A 23,367-nucleotide genomic window follows, 5' to 3' on the forward strand; every position below is an offset into this window, starting at 1 on the left:
CAGAGTCAGGAATGCTCCATGGCTATTTCTAGTTGTTGTTTGATAGTATTAGGGGCTGCGGTCAGCAGAGCTCCCACTTCCCAGAGCTCGTCCTGTATTACTAGTTTGCTCATCTGGTCATTTCTAGTGCTCCTAACCACCAGTTCAATCATAACAGTAACCATCAGAAGGCCCGAATAAAGCGTCCGACCTTCGGGAGGATGCCGTCCTCTATACGCACCTTCTCAGAGCTCTCACCTCATCCAGGGCATGGAAAACCTGTTCCACCTTGTGGACTGGAGCAGAACAAGACGAGCCTCGTAACGGTGGAAGTACGATACCACCTTGGCAACAAGGGACAGGTATGGCCTGAGGACACCCTTCCCTTGATGGAAGTAAGGAAAAGCATCTTAAAGGACAGAGAGACTAGCTCTGAAAAAAAAAAAATCGCCAGAATAACATGACTGCCGTGAAAAAAAGGAGACCTTCCATGACAGTAAAGTCAGCTACATCATGAAGTGGATCAAAAAGGAGTCTCCTGTAAGACCCCCAGGACCAGTTAAGGTCCCAAAGATTTAGCGGTATGCGATAGGGAAGTACCACATGTGAAACTCCCTGTGTGAAGTCCTTAGTTGCCGTTTTGTCGCAATAAAACCGATAAGGCCAAAATCTGGACTTTCAGCGAGCTGAGGGCCCGGCTTGAACCCAGATTGTTTTGAAACTAAAAAGGGGAAGGCGTCCGAGATCCCTGCCTCAAGCAAAATGTATACTGAGGCGGGCTTACAAGCACTAGTCGCTGATGTTGTGAGAGTCCTGCCTGGGTCAGAACCCAGGATTCAACGCCCAAATTGAGAAACATAGGACCTCTGGGATCTGGTGACAAAACGGTCCCTGAAAAGCAGATGTGGACAATCCGACAATCGCCAAAGAACGGCGACAAATTATACTAGCTCCGCAAACAACGCCTGACGTGATCAGTCCTGATCGACCGGGAACACTTGGACCCTTTCCGCTTCTTAAAGACTCTTGGAAATAGTGGAAGAGGGGAACCTGAACTGGCACCACAGAAGAACCAGAGCATGCACTGCGATAGCTTTTGGATCTCGAGACCGAACTGCGAACTTGAGTACTATGGTATTCAATCTGAATGCCATCTGATCTACATCCGGAGTTCCCTAGCGAAGTCAGATCTGTTGGAAGACTTCTGGATGAAGTTCCCACTCGCCAAAGGCAAGACCCTGGCGGCTGAGGAAGTCTGCCACTCAGTTTTCTTGCACCACCGAGTGATTGATCTCTGCCTATTAGAGAACGTGAGCGACTTCGGCCATGGCCGCCCTGCTGCAGGTACCCCCTAGATGATTGATGTACGCTGCGGTCGTGGCACTATCTTGATTGAATTCGGATGGGGTGACCTGCTAGAAGACAGTGGAACTGCTATAGGGCTAGCCGTATCGCTCAAATCTCCAGAAAACATTGATCGGGAGTTCCCGAGTTGACCAGCGGCTTTGAGCAGTGTGGTGACGCTCCCCAGTCCAAAAGACTGGAATCTGTTTTCACTACTAACCGCTAAACCTGAAGAAAGGATCTCCCCTGGTTCAGGGAAGAACTTAGAGTCCATCATCTGAGACCCTGTCTGACCCACAGAGCCAAGAGGAGTGAAGGTGACTGCTTCCATTGCCGCCACCATGTTTCCCAGAACCCTCATAGCAAATCGGATGGAATGAGGGGACGAGTGAAAAATTGCGCAAGCTCCCTGATGGAAGGCCAAGGCCTTGTCTCACCAATCCTCTGGAGGTGTCCAGGATCATCATCATACTTTGCCACCTACTTCAAAAACAAGATCGACCAAATAAGGCAAACCTTTACTGTTCCACCACCTCAATCATTCCATATACCAGACCTCTGCCCTTCCCTAATAACCTCCCTCTCCAACTTCACTGGAGAGATTACTCACCTCCTTTCCAAATCACACCTCACTACCTGTGCACTTGACCCCATCCCTTCCCACCTGCTCCCCAACCTCACTAACACGCTCATTCCAGCCCTAATCTCTTCAAACTATCGCTATCTTCTGGTACCTTCCCCTCTGCCTTCAAACATGCCACCATCACACCTATCCTCAAAAAACTAACCTTGACCCAACTGCTATGCCCAGCTATCGCCCCATATCACTGCTCTCGTTTGCTTCAAAACTCCTCGAGCCACATGTCCATGCTCAACTTTCCTCCCACCTCTCATCTGACTCTCTCCTTGACAACCTCCAATCTGGCTTCCGCCCCCACCACTCCACCGAAACTGCCCTGACAAAAATTACTAATGATTTAGCTACAGCCAAAACTAACAGACAGTTCTCCATCCTCCTCCTTCTCGACCTGTCCTCTGCCTTCGACACAGTCGACCACTGCCTACTGCTACAGATTCTTTCTTCCCTTGGCATCAAAGACCTTGCCCTGTCCTGGATTGCCTACCTTTCCAACTGCACATTTCGCGTTTCCCACTCCCACACTACCTCCTCATCCCGCCCTCTCTCTGTTGGAGTGCCTCAAGGCTCTGTCCTAGGGCCCCTACTTTTTTCCATCTATACCTTGGTCTAGGACAACTGAAAGTCCCATGGCCTCCAGTACTACCTGTATGCGGACGACACTCAGATCTACCTCTCTGGCCCAGATGTCACCTCTCTGCTGTCCAGAATCCCAGAGTGTCTATCAGCCATGTCCTCCTTCTTCACCTCTCACTTTCTAAAACTCAATGTAGAAAAAACCGAACTAATCATCTTTCCCCCATCTCACGTATCCCCCGTACCTGATCTATCTATTATGGTAAACGGCATCACGCTCTCTCCCGCACCTGAAATCCACTGCCTCGGGGTAACTCTCGACTCTGACCTGTCCTTCAAACCGCACATCCAAACCCTTGCCACCTCCTGTCACTCCAACTGAAAAAATATTGCCAGAATCCATCCCTTCCTCAGCCCACAATCTACAAAAACTATTGTGCATGCCCTCATCATCTCCCGCCTCAATTACTGCAACACCCTCCTCTGTGGCCTCTCCGCTAACTCTCTTGCACCGCTCCAGTCTGTCCTCAACTCTGCTGCCCAGCTAATCCACCTCCTCACTACGCTCCTGCTTCTCCCCTCTGCAAATCCCTTCCCTTAATCTACTAAGACTGATCTACAAATCTATCCACAACCTGTCCACTCCCTCTCTCTCTGAACTAATCTCCCAATATCTTCCCTCACGTAATCTTCGATCGTCCCAAGACCTCCAACTCTCCTGCACACATAATTGTTCCTCACACAACCGCCTCCAAGATTTCTCCTGAATATCCCCCATCCTCTGGAATTCCAACATGTCCGATTATCCACCACCCTCGAATCCTTCAGACGGAACCTGAAAACCCATCTCTTCAGGAAAGCCTAAAGCCTGCAATAATCATTCTGCCGCCTCACCACCACCTGAGCTGTCGCCTCACCACCACCCGAGCTGCCGCCTCACCACCCAAGCTGCCACCTCACCACCACCAGAGCTGCCGCACCCCCGGCCTTCTGTCTCTTCCCCATTATCCCATAGAATGTAAGTCTGCAAGTACAGGGTCCTCTCCCCTCTGTACCAGTCATTATAAATTTGTTTACTGTAAATTATATCTATAACTCTGTATGTAACCCCTTTCTCATGTACAGCACCATGGAATTAATGGTGCTATATAAATAAATAATAATAATCATCCTCAAAAAGGATATCTTCTGGGCTGGAAATGGGGAAGACTTGCTAAAGTTCAACAGCCAGCTCAGACGAGAAAGGGTATCGCAAGTGATACAGACGGACTCAGCGCAGTCATGTAAGGATGGTCCCTTGACTAGAAAGTCATCCGGATAGGGCAGGACGACTACACCCCGACAGTGTGTGATGGTCACGATGGCCGCCATGACCCTTGAGAACATTCTGGGAAGGGTAGCAAGGCCTAAAGGCCAAGTCAAGAACACATAATGCAGTTCCTGAATGGCGAAACGCAGGAATTTTTGGCAAGGGAAAAAATCAGAAAGTGGAGGTAAGCAGTCCGAATGTTGGTGGATGCCAGCAACTTCACCTTTTTCCATTGAGGTAATGACCGAACAGAAGGACTCCCTCCAAAAATGGTGGGCATTGACAAACTTTGAGGTCCAGGATTGGTCTGTTTTCCCAACCTTTTATTTGAAACCTAGATCCCTGAGATCTAGCCTGTCTAGGACAACCCTTCCACTGCTGGTTGGGTCGATAGGAAACCTGTGACTCTTGTTCCTGTGTGGGGAATACCCTGATTGGGAAGTAGTGGGCCTGCCTGAATTGGTTCCAACCTCTCACCGAATAACCGACCACTCTGGTAAGAGAGTGATTTAAGACTTTTTTTTGTGGATGCAGAGCCTACTTTCCCTCATCTGAGCCATAATGCCCTTCTAAATGTAATGGCATTTGCTGCTGACAGCGCCGTGCAACTATCCACGTCCAAAGTGGTGTAGATCAGTCTTCCGCTCAAGAGATTTGATTGGCCAGCTGTACTGCCTCCAGGTTACTGTTCTGAATCAAAGTAGTTAATGTCCTCAACCAGGAGCCCATTGCTTTAGGTACCAATGCGGCAGCTAAGGAAGGGTAGAGCGCTGACTTGGAGAAACTGCTGGGTGGTAGAATGCGCAGCTGTATCCAGATCAGGATAAGTCATGTCTTGCTGTCGCTGCCGTTTTTGGACAGTATAGAGTTAGAGTGATGAACCCTCGATCCACCATCCCTTTAACAGGGAAGTGGAGAGGGACCGTCTGCCTCCTTGCATCATTTGCTAAACAGTGGTGATGCAGTGGGAGTTGCTCAGATGCCAAAAGGGGTGTCTGTACATCCCAGAGTTCAGGCCCCTGGGTGGACAGGGCTGGATGTCCGGCATTAGCCCTGGCTGCAGGAGAGGATACATGGAGGCAACACTCCATGTGCTTGTCTGTTAATGATGTGGGGAGATCGGTGCACTTTATGGGTATGTGCACACACTTCGGAACCGCAGCGTTTCCGCAGCTGCGGGTCCGCAGCGGTTTCCCATGAGTTTACAGTATAATGTAAACCCATGGGAAACAAAATCCGCAGTGCACATGCTGCGGAAAAAAACGCACGGAAACGCAGCGGTTTATATTCCGCAGCATGTCAATTCTTTGTGCGGATTCCGCTGCGGGTTTACACCTGCTCCAATAGAAATCTGCAGGTGAAAACCCGCAGAGGAAACCAAGATAAATCCGCAGTAAAAACCGCAGCGGTTTTGCACTGCGGATTTATCAAATGCGCTGCGGAAAATTCCGCAATGGAATCCGCAGCGTGTGCACAAGCCCTAAGGGACCCGTTGCCTCTAAAAATCAGTCCATGCATGGCATCCTATGTAGATAGACAATACCGTTCCTGCATCGCTTATTTGGACACTCCCTATTCAGGTGACTGGCAAATGTTCTATGGGGGAATTTAGTCCTTTTGAAGAACAGTGCATGACCCGGAGTAAAACCGGAGACCACATCAACCTACAGAGTGAGGATGATGGTCTCAATAAATGAATCCACCATTTCCAGAAAAAAACTGGCAAATGCAGGTCTGGGAAACCCAGAGGTTTCTGTCCTGTGAAGCATTCTTTCTGTGCCGCTGAATAATGTCCTGAAATTCAGGATGGTTGGTGAACATCTTATGCGGATATTTAATCCTGTTAAAGGATACCGCGTGACCCGGAACAGAGATTCGTCCACCATCAGGGTTTGGATGACGGCTGCAATGAGATTATCTACCGTCACTTGATTCTCAGACGAGTCCTGATCGTCAGACTCCCACTCCGAGTCCTAGTCGCTGTGAACCCCTGGTGAGGGGGAGCAAAAAAGCAGAGCTTAAGGACGCCGAGGTGCGAGAGGGCCCGGGAGATGTACTATGGGTACGTATTCTAGCCGCCCTAGTATTTTGTGCCTGAGATCGGCCCCTACAGGCCAACAGTTCCCATGTAGAAGAGTAACCTTCTGAAAGGCAGGCGGATGCCCCAACATGTGGAGGGGTCCCGGGAGGGCTCAACCGCCTTAGTGAAGGCCCTGGACTGCGGCAGTGTTGAAGCTCACTCATGGGGACTAGATGTGCTAAGTTCGGTAATGGCAGAGGGCTCCTGATCCTTCGCAGATTACTCTGTCCCCGTTATAGCAAAGACATAGAGTACCCCCGTATGTTCTGGCTCTGCTGAATGCATCCAATGAGAAGGGTAATGCCCAGAATATACTACGGGGAAGGGGTCAAAGGGAAAAAATGCCCAGGATCGCAGCGCAGCTCTTACCCATACTGTGCCGGGAGATAGAATCCTCCAGCTGCTGGAGCCCAGTCTGAGGCTGTGCACACGATGCGGATTTAGTGCGGATCCGCAGAGGATTTTTCTGTGCAGAAACGCTGCAGATCCGCACTGTGATTTACAGTACAATGTAAATCAATGTGAAAAAAAAAAAAAGCTGTGCAGATGGTGCGGAAAAATCCGCGCGGAAACGCTGCGGATTTAAAAGAAGTGCATGTCACTTCTTTTGTGCGGATCTGCACCCTTCCATTATAGAAATCCACAGTGGTAAAAACCGCAGAAAATCCGCATCAATTCCGCATAAAAACTGCACAAAATCCGCGGCAAATCTGCACCTCCGGTTTCTGCCAGGGGATGCGGATTTTGTGCAGAAAATTCTGCACCCCATTCCGCAACGTGTGCACATAGCCTGAGGAGCGTGGCTGGAAGCCTGAGAATGGACGTCAGGAACAGAGATAAAGCACGCTGAGGGAGTGGGCAGAGCTTCCGACATAGCACAGGCCGAAGCCGGGGATAAAAGTTGTGGGCTCCAGGAGCAGGAAGAGGGGGCAGAGCCGGCTGAGCGTGAACAAGAGGGAGGGATGTCCTGCTTGCGGCCTAGTACAGGCCAAAGCCGGGGAGTAAATTTCCGGCGCCATGTCCGCTGGGTAGTTGCGGTGCACCAAGAGCCCTCCTACCGAACTCGACCCGTCACTCACCAATTGGATGTACGGGGAGCCCGCTGTGAGGAGCTGCAGAGCTTGACCGCTCTGTTGCAGGTCAGGTGCCGTCAATTTTTTGACGGTGCAGGAACCCTCCATCTACCTTCCTTTTCATAGGGAGGTGGACTGTCCGCCTCCTTGTACTATCCGCTTTAACAGTGGTGGTTCAGTGGGGGCTGCTCAGACGCCACGAGGTAGGCCTCTGTACATCCAAAGGGTTAATCACTAGTGATGAGCAAATATACTCCTTACTCGAGATTTCCCGAGCATGCTCGGGTGTCCTCCGAGTATTTTTTAGTGCTCGGAGGTTGTTTTCCTTCCAACAGCTGAATGATTTACATCTGTTAGCCAGCTTGATTACATGTGGGGATTCCCTAGCAACCCCCACATTTTATTATGCTGGCTAGTAGCTGTAAATCATTCAGCTGCGGCGATGAAAACTAAATATCAGAGCACTAACAAACACCCGGGAGGACACCCGAGCGTGCTCGGGAAATCTCAAGTAACAAGTATATTCGCTCATCACTATTAACCCCTTCCCGACATGTGACGGTATAGTACGTCACATGTCGGGACCCCGCTTTGATGTGCGCTCCGGCGGTGAGTGCACATCAAAGTCGCGACATGTCAGCTGTTTTTTACAGCTGACATGTGCGCGCAATAGCGGCGGGTGAAATCGCGATCACCCGCCGCTATTAACTAGTTAAATGCCGCTGTCAAACGCAGACAGCGGCATTTAACTACCGCATCCGGCCGTGCGGCCGGATATGAGCGCATCGCCGACCCCCGTCACATGATCGGGGGTCGGCGATGCTTGTACATTGTAACCATAGAGGTCCTGGAGACCTCTATGGTTACTGATCGCCGGTGGCTGTGAGCGCCCCCCCTGTGGTCGGCGCTCACACCTGCATTTTAGCTACATAACAGCGATCTGATGATCGCTGTTATGTAGCAGAGCCGATCGGGTTGTGCCTGCTTCTAGCCTCCCATGGAGGCTATAGAAGCATGGTAAAAGTAAAAAAAAAAAAGTAAAAAAAAAATGTGAAAAAAATAAAAAAAATATAAAAGTTTAAATCACCCCCCTTTCGCCCCAATCAAAATAAATCAATAAAAAAAAACCCCAACCTACACATATTTGGTATCGCCGCGTTCAGAATCGCCCGATCAATAAAAAAAAAGCATTAACCTGATCGCTAAACGGCGTAATGAGAAAAAAATCGAAACGCCAGATTTACGTTTTTTTGGTCGCCACGACATTGCATTAAAATGCAATAACGGGTGATCAAAAGAACGTATCTGCACCAAAATGCTATCATTAAAAATGCCAGCTCGGCACGCAAAAAATAAGCCCTCACCTGACCCCAGATCACGAAAAATGGAGACGCTACGAGTATCGGAAAATGGCGCAATTTTGTTTTGTTTTTTGCAAAGTTTGGAATTTTTTTTCACCACTTAGGTGAAAAATAACCTAGTCATGTTAGGTGTCTATGAACTCGTACTGACCTGGAGAATCATAATGGCAGGTCAGTTTTAGCATTTAGTGAACCTAGCAAAATAGGCAAGCAAAAAACAAGTGTGGGATTGCACTTTTTTTGCAATTTCACTGCACTTGGAATTTTTTTCCCGTTTTCTAGTACACGACATGGTAAAACCAATGATGTCGTTCAAAAGTACAACTCGTCCCGCAAAAAATAAGCCCTCACATGGCCAAATTGACGGAAAAATAAAAAAGTTATGGCTCTGGGAAGGAGGGGAGCGAAAAACGAAAATGGAAAAAGCTCCGGGGGTGAAGGGGTTAATCACCTAGGATGGGACAGGGCTGAATGTCCGGCAATAGGCCTGGCTGCAGAAAATACGTGGAGGCGACACTCCATGTGCTCATCCATTGAAGGTGTAGGGAGATCGGTGCCCTTGAAGGGACCAGTCACCCCTAAGAATCAGCTCAGGCGTGGCAACCCACGTCGCAGGAAAGGATACGGAGAGGCGACACTCTCCGTGCTCGCCTGTTGATGGTTCGGGGAGATCGAAGCCTTGAAAGGATCCGTCGCCCCTTCGTCCGTTGTAAAAAATAAAATCAAGAATGTAAAAAGAAAATAATAGTTTTGGGTCTGAATAGCAGATCCGTCCATGTGCCTCCTACGGACACTAACACTAAGCAAGAACTGGTTCTCTGGGAGCCAGCAGGAGGGTGTATACTGTAGGGAAGGAGCCAACTTTCTTTGTAATACTTAGTGTCAGCCTCCTGGTGGCAGCAACATGCACCCATGGTCTGTGTCCCCCCCAATGAGGCGAAGGAGAAAATGCATGCACATGTTCTGGCTTCACCCTTAAATGAGGGTCACCTGATTCACACCCATTTCTTCACAGAAAGATTGACCTCACTAATTGAACTCCACACTGCTATTACTTTGAACACCCTCTTTCAATTAATTATTCGAATAGACTCAAAAACATGCAGATCATGAAATGAGTCTGTTGGTTTTCTTAGAATCTACTGCACCAACTAGTGAATTGTTTGATATGTGGTAATATAAGTTATACCAAAAACGGAGATTAATCTGGTTAGTCATATTGCACTATTATTTTGAACACTATTGTATCTTATCTATGTTATACAGGAAACTTCTCACATCATATCTGGATAAACTTACTCTGCAGGTTAGGTCCAAGTGGGAAAAAAAATGGGCCCAACAGAGCCAATGGGCAGATGTTCTGGAATAAACCCCCTAGGTTGGCAGTTTCCGAGAGACAGAGGCTTTCCCAGCTTTGTATTTTTCATAGAGTCTATACAACACCTAGTTTGCTGCACAAAATTGGGGTTAGACAAGATGTGATGTATCCGAGATGTGGGTAGGGAGTTGCACATCTTATGCATATGATGTGGGAGTGGGAGTTTTTGTCGTCTGGCATAATCCGGCAAATTTTGAAAAAAAACAGATCCGTCAGAAATTGTGAAAAATTGATGCGGTGGATCTGTTTTTTCCACCGGAACAGAGTTTGTGCGTCTGCCGGCTATTTTGGATTCAAAATAGGGATTTTTGTGTAGTCTCCGAGCCACTCATTGGGGGACACAGGACCATGGGTGTTATGCTGCTGTCTCTAGGAGGCTGACACTAAGTTGAGACAAAAAAAGGTTAGCTCCTCCCCTGCAGTATACACCCTCATGCTGGCTTCCAGAGACCCAGTTCAGTGCAAAAGCAGAAAGATGAATAACAATATAATACATAACATTAGAGTAGAACATGTCAGAGAAAGTCAAGAACCAAAAAGGTAACGAGCCGTAAGGCTAACAGGGTGGGTGCTGTGTCTCCCAATGAGTGGCTCGGAGAAAAGGATTTTACGGTGAGTACACAAAAATCCCTATTTCTCCTTCGCCACATTGGGGGACACAGGACCATGGGACATCCCAAAGCAGTCCCTGGGTGGGGAACAATACAACCAAATAACTCTGTGTACCATCTGACCTATAAATGCACAACGGCCGCCTGCAGAATACGTCTGCCAATGGCCGCATCTGCGGAAGAATGAGTGTGGACGTTGTAGTGCTTTGTGAAAGTATGCAGGCTAGACCATGTTGTGGCCTTGCAAACCTGCTCCGCCGACGCCTGGTGCCGAATGGCCCAGGAAGCCCCAACTGACCGAGTAGAGTGAGCTCTAACCCCCGCCGGGACAGGCCTGCCCCTGACCCGATAAGCTTCTTGGATAGCCAATCGGATCCATCTGGCTATCGTGGCCTTAGATGCGGCTGAACCCTTCCTGTGACCCTCAGGGAGGATAAAGAGGGGATCCGATTTGCGGAAAGGGGCAGTCCTAGAAACGTACCTCCTGAGAGCCCGTACCACGTCCAAAGTGTGAAGGGCCTTTTCGACCCTACGTTTTGGCTGTGGACAAAAGGAGGGAAGAATTATATCTGCATTAAGGTGAAAAGATGACACCACCTTAGGGAGAAAAGCGGGAGATGGGCGTAAGACTACTTTGTCCAGGTGGAAGGAAAGGAAGGGCGCCCGGCAGGAAAGTGCGGCCAACTCCGAGACGCGCCTGATAGACGTTACTGCCACGAGGAAGGCCACCTTCCATGAGAGAATAGATAGTGGGACATCTTGCAGAGGTTCAAATGGAGGTTCCTGAAGGACGCTCAGGACCAAATTGAGATCCCAGGTCCCCAGTGGCATTCTGTAGGGTGGAACCATGTGGGAGACCCCTTGAATAAAGGTCCTGACTTGCGAGTTAGTAGCAATCTTATGCTGGAACAACACCGACAGCGCTAAAATCTGGCCCTTGAGGGAACTGAGGGCCAGGCCGGAATCCAAGCCGGACTGGAGAAATTCCAGAATGAAGGGAATGGAGAAAACGAGAGGGGGGCGACCGCGAAGCCTGCACCATGAGAAGGCTTTCCAGGTGCGGTGGTAGATGCGAGCGGAAGACGTCTTGCGAGCTCTGATTATTGTGGAAATGACCTGCTGGGAGAAACCAGCTTGAGTTAGGATCCAGGTTTCAACAGCCACGCCGTTAAACGTAGGGCCCCTGAGCTCTGATGGTAGATCGGTCCTTGGCGCAGTAGATCTGGGCGGTCTGGCAACCGCAAGGGAACGTCGGATACGAGATGCACTAGTTCCGCATACCATGCGCGACGCGGCCAATCCAGGGCGATAAGGATCACCGGAACCCCCCTCTATCTTGATCTTTCAGATTACCTTCGGCAACAGAGGAAGTGGGGGGAACACGTACGGGAATCCCAAGAACGCGCTATGAAATTGGGGACTTTGGCGTTGAGCCTGGACGCCATCAGATCCACGTCCGGAGTCCCCCAGCGAAGGCAGATTTGATGAAAAACCTCTGGATGGAGCTCCCACTCTCCCGAGGTGAGACCCTGATGGCTGAGAAAGCCCGCCGCCCATTCTTGACACCCGGAATGTGCACCGCGGAAATGGTGGAGTGGTTGTCCTCGGCCCAACGGAGAATGTGTGTGACCTCTTGCATCGCCACCCTGCTGCGGGTGCCTCCTTGATGGTGTATGTACGCCACAGCTGTGACGTTGTCCGACTGTATTCGGACTGGGTGACCCGCGAGCAGAGTGAAAACGTCTCAGGGCAAACCTGATAGCCCGGATCTCCAGAATGTTTATGGGAAGTTTCGACTCCCGAATCAACCAATGCCCCTGGGCATTGTGGTGGAGAAACACTGCTCCCCAACTGAGGAGACTGGCATCGGTAGCCATCGTGGACAACGGAAAGCCAGATGTGACGAAAAAGAAGCAGGCGTCCGCCTGCCTCGGTGGTGTCGACTGGAATTCTCCCCGAGTCATTGTGAAGGAAATCTGGTAGGTCTAGAACCTCTGGTTCTGGGTTGTCTAGGTTTTCCTCGCCAGGACTGGTTCGGTCTGTAAGGCCGAGTCTCTGTCTGTGCGCGTAGATCGTTCTGATCTAGACGATGCTGTGGAGTTGGACCAGAAAGGGCCACCACGAAAGGGGCGAAAACGAAAATGCTGTTGGCGCTGAAAAGCAGCTTTTGGCCTGTGTTGAGGGAGGAACTTGCTTTTTCCCCCTGTAGCATCGGAAATAAGTTGGTCCAATTTTTCTCCAAATAGGCGTCCGCCCTGAAAGGGGAGAGAAAACAGACTTTTTTGAGGAGGAATCCGCACGCCACTCTCTAAGCCAGATAGCTCTCCTGATGGTGACGGCGTTTGAAGCTGCTGTTGCCGCAGTCTGCTGCGTCTAAAGATGCGTACATCACATAATCTGCTGCCATAGCAATTTGTTTGGCGAGGTCCGCCGCTTCAGATGGAAGAGCCTGGTCCTGCATGGAATGTGCAAGAGTATCTGCCCAGAAAACCATTGCTTTGGCGACCCATGCCGCAGCGAAGGAAGGAGATAGGGAGGAACCTGAGGCTTCATACACTGAGCGCGCCAGGGAATCCAACTGGTGTTCTGTGGGATTTTTGATTGATGCCCCGTCAGGTACTGATAACAGCGTTTTGGTAGCCAAACGCGATACTGGAGGATCTACCAGCGGTGGTTCCGTCCAATCCTTAACCAGTTCTGAGGAAAAAGGATAGATTCCAGGGCCTTTTTGCCCGTAAAGCGTTTATCCGGTCGCTCCCTGTGCCTCCGAACTATCTCTAAAAAATCCGGATGAGAGGCGAACACCTTATGGGATCGCTTGTTTCTGGTGAAGGAAACTGCGTGATCCAGAGCTGAATTAGGGTCATCATTAATCTTTAGCGCATGATTGACAGCCTCAATGAGGGAGTCAACAGTTGAGCGGAACTCCGGGGAATCCGGGTCCATGGATGCCTTAGACTCATACTCAGAGTCGTGATCGCTTCTAGCCCCTAGGGAGGGTGAGCGAGAAATGGAACTATTGGAGGCTGAATGGCGTGGTGAATGATAAGGAGAGGTGGTGCAGATCCGTTTTCTGGATGTCCGAACATCCTGTGGGTGAGAGCGGCCCCTGCTGGCCGATGATTCCCGTTACAGAGTGGTCTCTTAACCCAGGGAAACGAACGCCCCGCTCCCCAGAGGGGTCATGAAGGGATTCAATCGCTTTGGCTAGCGAAGCCACGGATTTGGACAGTGACATGGGCCACTCAGGGGGGCTAGGGACACGGGTTGGTAGCAGCGGAGGGCTCCTGGGCAGATTGGGCATCACAGGTTGGGCAGAACAGGGAGCTTTGAGGCCTGGGAAGAGGAGCCTGGCAGGTGGTACAAGCAGAGAAAAAGGTGGCATGAACCTTAGTGACCTTTTTACCCCTTGACTGGGACATGTTGTACCCCAATGTATGATCTAAGGTGCTACGAGGAAGCTGAGGGGTAGCGCTGCATGGAAGCAGATAGTGCCGTCTCCTTACCCGGTCCTGTGCCCCGCAATTGAGTGGAGAAGGAAAAGATCCTCTGTGGGGGAGAAAAAAAAACGGCCGGCGCTGCGTGCTGCAGAGGGAAGATGGCTGCCGAGACTCTGAAGTGTAGTCTCGCAGGGAGCGAGAAGCACGAGAAGCACCAGAAGCGTGGGCGGGGCCGTAGGAATGATGCATGGAGTGGGCGGAGCCTACGGAAGTGCAGCCTAGAAAGGGCCGAAGCCGGGGACTAAATTTCTGGCCTCGACCGGCGCGCACCCACGGGGAAAAGAATCGCGGCGCTATGTAAAGGATCCTGCCGCTAAGGAGCCCCCCAGAAAAGGTGACCACCATAGAAAGAACTGACCCCTATGCCATACCCAGTGGCAGGGGCGCGCTGCACTTACCCCATAAAGGTGCCCGGACTAAATGGGACGGTGCAGGGTTGGGGGAGCCTCCATCCACCATCCCCATGAAAGGGGGGTGGAGAGGGACCGTCCGCCTCCTTCCATCATCTGCTTTTTCAGTGGTGATGCAGTGGGGGCTGCACGGACGCCACAGTGGAATAGTGCCTCTGTACAGCCGAGGGTGAAACCTGGTGGGCAGGGCAGATGTCCGGCAATAAAGGCCTGGCTGCAGAAGAGGATACTGGAGGTAAAACACCAGTGCTCGTCTGTAAATCGGGGGGAGATCGGTGCCCGTGAAGGGGCCCGTCACCCAAAAAGGTCAGCTCAGGCAGTGGCTTCCCACGTCGCAGGAGGATACGGAGAGGTAAACTCCCGTGCTCGCCTGTTGTTGGTTCGGGGGAGATTGGAACATGAAAGAATCCGTCGCCCCCTTCGTCCAGATTAAAAAGGTTTAAATCCAGTGTGCCTCCTACGGACACTAAGCTTGAACTGGGTCTCTGGAAGCCAGCATGAGGGTGAATACTGCAGGGGAGGAGCTAACCTTTTTTTGTCTCAACTTAGTGTCATCCTCCTAGAGACAGCAGCATAACACCCATGGTCCTGTGTCCCGCAATGTGGCAAAGGAGAGATTTTTTCCAGAATGAAAATGCATGGTTTTAAAAAAACGGAATCTGTCGCCAGATTGCATTGTTTGACCTCACGTTTCACCCGTTTTTCGCTAGATCCATCGCTGTCCATTTTTTCGACGGACAGAAAAAACGTTCCTATGTCCGTTTTCTCCGGCCGCCGAAAAACAGATTTTTGACGGATCCGGCAAAAATCGGATGAAACATGAGGCCATCCGTTGCAATCAGGCGCTAATTCAAGTCTATGAGGAAAAAAACTTTTGCCCGATCGGTTTTTTTTTTCAAATTTGCCAGATTGAGCCTGACGGTGAAAACCTGATGTGTGAAAGTAGCCTAAGCCTGGATATTTCAAGTGTAAGTCTAATATATCAAGCTAGGAAATTATTAGGCCATCACTGGCTTGATCCTCCTGCCCCAACTATCAGAGAACTTAAAGGGAACCTGTCACCTGAATTTGGTGGGACCAGTTTTGGGTCATATGGGCGGGGTTTTCGGGTGTTTGATTCACCCTTTCTTTACCCGCTGGCTGCATGCTGGCCGCAATATTGGATTGAAGTTCATTCTCTGTCCTCCGGAGTACACGCCTGCGCAAGGCAATATTGCCTTGCGCTGGCGTGTACTCCGGAGGACAGAGAATTAACTTCAATCCAATATTGCTGCCAGCATGCAGCCAGCGGGTAAAGAAAGGGTGAATCAAACACCCGAAAACCCCGCCCATATGACCAGAAACTGGTCCCGCCAAATTCAGGTGACAGGTTTCCTTTAAGAAAATGAATAACGTAATATTTTTGGAAAGGGGAATATATATTGGAAGAGAAGCACAATACATACGTTTTATGAGATTTGGAAGCAATGGATGTGTCGGGGCTCCCATCACCAGTGTTGCTCCAAGATAGATTGTCTCTCCCTCTTCATAATGTAATGTAGTTTAATTTGATCCAATTCTTGCCGATTTAACTTAATCTCCTTGGACTATAGGTGGTACGTACTAGTCATTCTTGTCCCTTGGATGTTATCAATCAGATAGAATTCATAGGACCTATTAACTGTTAGAATTATCACCACTGTGCTGTAAAATGCACTGGCAATTTATTGTAATATTGAAACCTTTTATTAATAAGATATTCTGATATATGTAAAAGGCAGACATTTTATATTCTGTATTTTGTACATACGGTAACTCACTTTTATTGTTCGAATTGTAACGGTGTTATGTTAAAAATCTTAATGAATCAGATAAAAAAAAAACAAAAACAGATACTTTATAGACCTCTTGAAAATATAGCTGGTGTGGCTAGGACTTACAATAACTCCATATTCTCCTTAAATCTACTTATAAAATCCTACCTGACTGGAGGAAGTTTGAATGAAGCAGTCACAGTGTGGGCTCCACAGGTGGTCATCATGTACAAGTCTGGATACTAGCTGGTGGGATTGAACCACCTGCCCAGCCATGTGTCCTGTTCCAGCTTCACACGCTGAGGAATGATTGTAAACTACCATTAAATCCCCTCATAGCCTTCACAAACACCATAAAAAAAATAAATAAAAAAAAACACAAAAATGGTACAAAATGATGAAAAAGTCATATAGAACAAATGGTATCGCTGAAATAATCTTGTCGTGCAAAGAACGCAGCCAGTCTGGAAAAATTTGAATTTGTGCGCTCCATTTACCCAGCTTAGCTTGAGACCCCTGCTGTCCAGAGTGTTGTAAAATCTTGCTATAAAAATATAACAAAGAATGCAAATTACACAATCCATGTCTGGATAAAAGTTCTAAACCATCTATTGCTCAATGTATTAACAATACAGAATCACCTATTCATGTAATATGCAGCCTAACTTTGGGAAACCATGAAATAATTTTTGATTACGAAACACTGCATATACGCTTTATTCCCTTTATTGCTTTATACATCTACGACTACATTCATAGTTTACATTTTTTACCTTGGGTTTAGAAATACCCACAGTGCACTTTTTAGAGTAAAACATGTTCTGATTTAGACTGAATAGGTAAAGCCTGGATTGGACAGCAAGAATTTAGGCAAGAGAAATGAGTGAGAAAAATGAATAGAAGACAAGATATGCTTGAAAAGTATGTGCTGTAAAGATGTTTATTTCATGGATTTCTGTCCAGTTGAAGAGGGTGGCCTCCATCAGGCTTGAAATTGAGATACTTGATGCCAATCAAGAATATACGTCCAGTACAAAAGGGAATCACACCGCTTGTCAAAGCTTACTTTTTGAGCGTAATCGAGCATTAAAACTGGTCCAATTGTATTTACCACGTTGAACTAAATGTCATGTTGATACACATTAACCTCTTCGGTGCTGGACATGCAAGCAGTGAAGGGGTTAAGAAATAATTGCATTTCCCCATAGGAAACTAGGCTGATAATCAAAAAATGGAAGATCAAAGTTTATTTTTTGTGTTTTTTTTCGTTTTGTTTTTACTACCTGCATACAAAAACATATTGCACATCAAACAACCAAAACAAAAATAAAAATACCATACTAGGACTAACATATGCAGTTTTTATACAGGAGAAACATTCTGGAAATTGATCTTTTCAGTAGTTAGGGTTATGCCTTTGTGGACTACGTTCGATTTAGTGTTTCTAGCAATGTTTGATTTTAAATACTGTACAGTTTAATAAATAAACCAAACAAAGCTCCAATGAAGAACAGTCACTGCCAATAGCTGCAGATGAGATTTGTGTTCCAGTGGTCTGCAGTTTTTCCTCCATCCAGCTTTTTGTTTTTAATTAAAAAAAAAAAAAAAAAAAAAGGAAAATCAAAAGGAAAACAACATGGATTAAAACGACCAGTTTCCAGACCTAACCAATGGAGAGTTACAGTCAGTGCAAAATACTTTTAGACTGCATTTTCTAGTTTTCCTCAGGTGAAGAAGTGGTTGCATATTGTTAAAAATGTAACAAAAGCAGCTAATGCTTTCAGGACAAATATTATGCAGGATTCCCCCCATTCAATGCCATATTTGAAACAAAACATTTCCTATAGCCAGCACTTTTTTTTTTCTTTTTTTTTTTTCTTTAATGTTTCGTATACTATCTCAAGGCACATCTGATGATGTATTTAGAACACAGTAGGTATCAACTTATGTTTAACATGTTTATCAGGATCCCTCCCCTTTCTTTATTCCAAATGGAGGAACTGAAAGTGTGGTGTAAAGACTGGCGATCCTTAATCTATCTTTGGCAAGCTTGTACAAGCACTATTGTAAAATGTAATGTAAAGGAACTGTAAACTAGGACACTCCATTTAGGAAACCCCATTCAGTATGGCTTCTTGTGTGCTCCCATCTTGACAGCTTGCAGTGTTCCTTTCGGGGGCTGCTGACGACGACTTTGAAGTACTGCCACCATTGGAGCCTCGTGGTCCATTTGTGACCTTTTCAGAAGCTCCATGTTCTTCAATGACTTCCTTTACCTGTATAATAAGTAGTTTAGTTAGTATCACGTCATAGTACTTAAAGGGAACCTGTCAATAACACTTATCACTCCACAAGGAGAGATAGTGCAGGATAAGGCAATATAAAATATTACAAAAGATAACAATTAGTGTCATCCACAGGGCTGAAATTCAGCTTTTGTTGATATGCTCACGAGTGCACTTGCAATCCTAAATTTGCATATTAGTGAACTTGCAGTCTATGGATCCTCTTCACTTTGCTGGCAGTCGGAAAGTGGAGGTGGCGCGGAGACAGAAGCTCATATCACCGCAATTCTCCACTTTCAACAGAGTGCAAGAAAGAAGTAAAGTGGAGACAACCTGGTACACTCCACCAGTGAACCTGCAGAACTCATTCGCATATCAATAAAAAGTGAATTTCAGAGCAGCAGCTGGTACTAAAATAAGCATATATCAATGTTTTACAATATCCCCCAATACCTCTGTTTTCATAGAGATTGATAGTTTTGGGCTGAAAGGAGACCGATGGGAAACTCATAAAATGCATGCTTAACAGGCAATAACTGTTGCGCTTACTGCATAGAAATCTGAGTTCAAAGTTTATGTACAGACTTTGATGTGGATTTTTCAGCTTGAAAGATCCACAACTAACCACTCAAAAATCAAGCTTTTTTTCCTGCAGTTTTTGTGCATTGGTTTTTGCTTACTGCTTTTGTAGTCAAAATTATAATTTTTTTTTCCCCCCAAGAAGATACCCCTCAAATTGATATGTTTTGCTTTAACTCGCGCTTACTGGATTTTGTTGCAGAATTGAAATGCGAGCAAAACCCAAGAATCACTATAACGAAAGACCCCATACAATTTTTGACATTACGCTCCCAGTACAAACATGTGGGTAAAAGCGCTACTCCGCAAGTCAATCCCTATTTGACAAGCCATTTCCTACTTACATAAACAGAGAACTCTACATATACTGTAAGGTCAGCAGTGGTGGTGAGGGAAGTGCTATATTAACCACTTCAGGACCATTCCCTTTTTTGTGCTCTTATTTTGTATACCTTCTTCCAAGGGTTAGAATTGTATTAGTTCATGTTGGGGAAATGAATACTGTATATAAATGTGTGTATCTTTTCCCATCCTTCATTTGCTTGACAGCAAAACTTTCCACATGCGATAGGCAGCGAGACACTGCTCACGCGCACCTATACAAGTCTATGGGTGCGAGATGGAGAATTTCTCTGCCTCCTCTGCAGCGGTACTCTAATCCGGTCATACGAGAGAATCGGAGCACAGTAGCAGGACACTCTGCTCCCGCTCGCAGCAGAGCAGGAGCTGAGGGTCATTAGCATATTGTAGCTGATGGTCATTAGCATATAGCAGCAGATACTCTTGCATCGGATGCCATACACTGGTGTGACTCCAGCCTTATTGTTACAAACGGATCCAGCATCACCATCTTACGTGTGTGACTAAACCTGAGTGCAGGGTGTGAAGGGTTTATATAGCATGCTCCTGATTAATGCAAGGTAAGGCAGAGCTGAAGCCAAAGTCCATTTTTTATATGATTGTTGGCTTGATTTTTATTTATTTATTTAAAAAGATTGATACTGTCTGCTTTCAAAGTACATAAGGCGTGAAGTTACTTATATTGTTCATGTTTTATTATTTGACTCCAAGTGTATATGCCTTTAGGACTGATTCTGGGTAATGGAATAGCGAGTATTTTAGAGCATATGTGGGAGAGGTGTTTGTATTCTTACAGGACCTGTCACCTCAAATAACGCTATTAACCAACAGATAAAGGGTTAACAAATAGTGTTAAGATGTTGCATAGCAGCGTACATAAAGTGCAGTACTCAGGAAAAAAAAAAGCAATATTCTTCCCAGGAGCCGCCAGCTTTCAGTCATGCCGGCGTGATAACAGTCATTGCTCACAGTAGTGTGAGCGGCGGCTGTAAACACATCCCATCACTCTGACAGCCAGCTCTGGCGTGCATCAGTGCAGTTCCCTAGCCTGCTCCATACACCTGCCACAACCACTTGCCATAAATTTACATATGGTCATTAATCAGATTAATAAGTGGTAGCACATGATACAAAAAAAAAAAAACTCACCCGTGAACATATAATGAAAACCGTTTGATACACAATGAATATTTTTAGTTTTGCTTTCAGAGATGGCTCAAGTGAAAATGTAGGTAGCTTAGAATAATCATGGACGTTTCAGGTTTCAGCCAAACTGCAGCTCACCTTTTCCTTTTTGCCTTTAGCGAGAGCTTCTTTAGGGAGGCTTCTCTGTCGACTCTGAGACTCAGCCCTTGAGATATAGTCTGCCACTGTCACTGAAAGGATTATGTATGATAAATGTAAGAGAACTAAAATCACCATGTGTAAAGATCAATCCTGCATTTGGCCATGTACAATGAAAACCATTTAAAGGGATATTCATATATTAACCATTCATGGCATCAGTGAGAACTCTGTCCATCATACAACAGCCAGCTGTGGCTGGGATTACAGAAAATACCAAGCAGGCTGTCCTATGAGCGGTGCATGAATGACAGCTCCGGACACACAGCAACCCAACGTTTCATTTGGTATACAGACAGGTTTTCTTATTTCCACCATAAGTGGCTGGGATGGGAATACTTTTCTACAATAACTTTCGGTAAGTATGTTGTGTACACTCAAAACACACACAAATATCCAATAAATCACACTGCATAGGCTCATTTTATTTGTGCATTGTTAAAACATTAGTATTACATCCGAAACATGACAGAGCAGGGTGGTATTCTATGGTAGGCACTTAAACCATCCTACAGGTTTGGATTTAGTAGTTAGAAACCTTTTCATTGATACGCCATAACACGAGTACCTGGAAAGAGAAGCAGTGCAAATCTCATGCAGGTTAGTTCTCAATAACTCAACCCACATCAGTTACCTGGCTGTCTATCTTCTGCCTGACCCCTGAAGCGACGCCTGCGGCTACGATTGCGTCGCTGGGGTTTTTGTTCACTATCATCTGCAACAGTAAAGTGTGTTAAAATCTTAACTACTCTGAGATGACGCACACCCATGTCATTGACCAAGTTTTAATCACACCGGAACAGTTCTCTAATAAATGTGAAATGAGCAGTACTAAAAGAAAAAAAAAAAAAAAAAAAAAAAAAAAAAGAAAAATACCACAGCTGGAGTAGTGCTTTATTTCACCACTGGACTTTGGACTGGGTGGTATCACTAATGTCTGCTCCTGCCCCTAGTAGTAAACTTACGAGTCACATTCTTCTTGACCTACTGGCACTTATCAGAATCCGTTCAGCCATCTTGTTGACTGTAGCTTACCAATTGGCCAGAAGTCAGAGCCAATGGTCACACAAGCTCAACAGAGCATGGACGTTCGTGAAAATCAGTCCATGATCAGATCGCAATGCACGGACTGGCAGAGAGTCTCGCAACCAGAGCATGACAGCTTCAAAGAAATATTTGAAGCTGCCATGCACAGGTTGGGAGACCCACAGCCACTTTGTGCATTAGCGGTCTGATCTCGGACTGATGTGCACGGATGATTGAATGAGCCTTTACTCTGCAAACATTGAGAAGTGGCATCTTGTCTGCCAAGAAACCAATCCAGCTACTCAAAACTAGCAAAACAGGACCGTAGTGGCAGAGAAAACAGAAGATGGCAGCTGGTAAGTATTCAACTACATGCAAGGAATACACGTTATTGATACCAAGCTGGCGGTTAAATAAAAAAAAAAATGCTGGAGTGCCGCTTTAAAGACTGAATGTGTGGGTGGAAAAAAACAATTTTTCACAAATGGCACTTTCAAAATAATATATAAGACCTGGTATTTTTAAGAACCTATGATGTAAATTATCAGATATACCACTGTACATTTCCTAGAGCAGGCATCTAAATACACTGGTAATGGTTACAATATATTTTAGGACGTCCTACAATACATGAAGAGCCGAAGGAGCTGTTACAACGTCAAATATCGCTGGTGGTTTTGAGAAATAATGTAAGAATACTTACCAAATTATTATTTCTGAAAGGCCCTACTAGTGAATCATTCCCAAAATTTAAATTTACAAGGAGATGGTGTCTATAATCAAGATGTAATATATCAGTATCATGCCTATAAAAACATACCCAAGCCATTTTCATTGACCGATGCATTATCAGATTCAGTCATTCCATCCATTAGAGAAGCATCTTCATCAGTCCTCCTCCTCCGTGATCGCCTTCGCCGGTTAGTGCTGTGGTGAGAGTCACTTGCATCTGTATCGACTGTCTGGTCTGATTCCGTGTTATCAAGTAAGCTGTAGGGGTTACTGTCTGGATCCTTCAGCACTAGGAATATAAATCCAAATATGAAGAGTGTTGCCTTGTCACCATTTATTTAGCGATATGCAGTAGTCGTGACAGTGCCTACATGCTTTAGGCTAGTGAGGGTTTAAAAATCAATTTCATGTTTATGTGCCCTCTAGTTGCCTACAGAAGAGGAGCACTACTCCTTCTATAAGCTGTAATATCTCCATCACTATATGCAAGGTTAGCCAACACTAACATCATTAGTCTTCAGAACTACAATTAACATTACAGCATCCATGTTTTAAAGGGAACCTGTCACCCCCAAAATCGAAGGTGAGCTAAGCCCACCGGTATCAGGGGCTTATCCACAGCATTCAGTAATGCTGTAGATAAGCCCCCGATGTATCCTGAAAATTGAGAAAAAGAGGTTAGATTATACTCACCTGGGAAGGGGGGGGGGGGGGGGGCGGTGCGTTCCGATGGGCATCGCGGTCCGGTCCGGGGCCTCATATCTTCTTACGATGACGTCCTCTTCTTGTAGTCACGCTGCGGCTCCGGCGTACTTTGTCTGCCCTATTAAGGGCAGAGCAAAGTACTGCAGTGCGCAGGCGCCGGGAAAGGTCAGAGAGGCCCAGCACCTGCGCACTGCAGTACTTTGCTCTGCCCTCAACAGGGCAGACAAAGTACGCCTGCGCCGGAGTGTGACGACAAGAAGAGGACGTCATGACGCCCATCGGACC

General features: G+C 46.8%; 1 protein-coding gene across 3 annotated transcripts in view; it reads right to left on the bottom strand.

The window, feature by feature from the left end:
- Window positions 1-17,651: 17,651 nt before the first annotated feature.
- Window positions 17,652-23,367, bottom strand: part of FXR1 (FMR1 autosomal homolog 1) — a 117,317-nt gene continuing 111,601 nt past the window's right edge. Inside the window, exons 14-17 of one of the 3 annotated variants that reach the window (XM_077290445.1) lie at window positions 22,466-22,666; window positions 21,254-21,334; window positions 20,560-20,651; window positions 17,933-18,327 (exon numbers count right to left, since the gene is read on the bottom strand). In XM_077290445.1, the coding sequence (XP_077146560.1) occupies window positions 18,160-18,327; window positions 20,560-20,651; window positions 21,254-21,334; window positions 22,466-22,666 (542 nt within the window). In that variant the 3' untranslated portion in view covers window positions 17,933-18,159. Of the gene's footprint in view, window positions 18,328-20,559; window positions 20,652-21,253; window positions 21,335-22,465; window positions 22,667-23,367 lie in introns of all 3 variants that reach the window. The other 2 variants (XM_077290447.1, XM_077290446.1) reach the window with 2 other exon arrangements.

Source organism: Ranitomeya variabilis, chromosome 2 (genome assembly GCF_051348905.1).
Source record: "Ranitomeya variabilis isolate aRanVar5 chromosome 2, aRanVar5.hap1, whole genome shotgun sequence".
NCBI lineage: Eukaryota > Metazoa > Chordata > Amphibia > Anura > Dendrobatidae > Ranitomeya > Ranitomeya variabilis.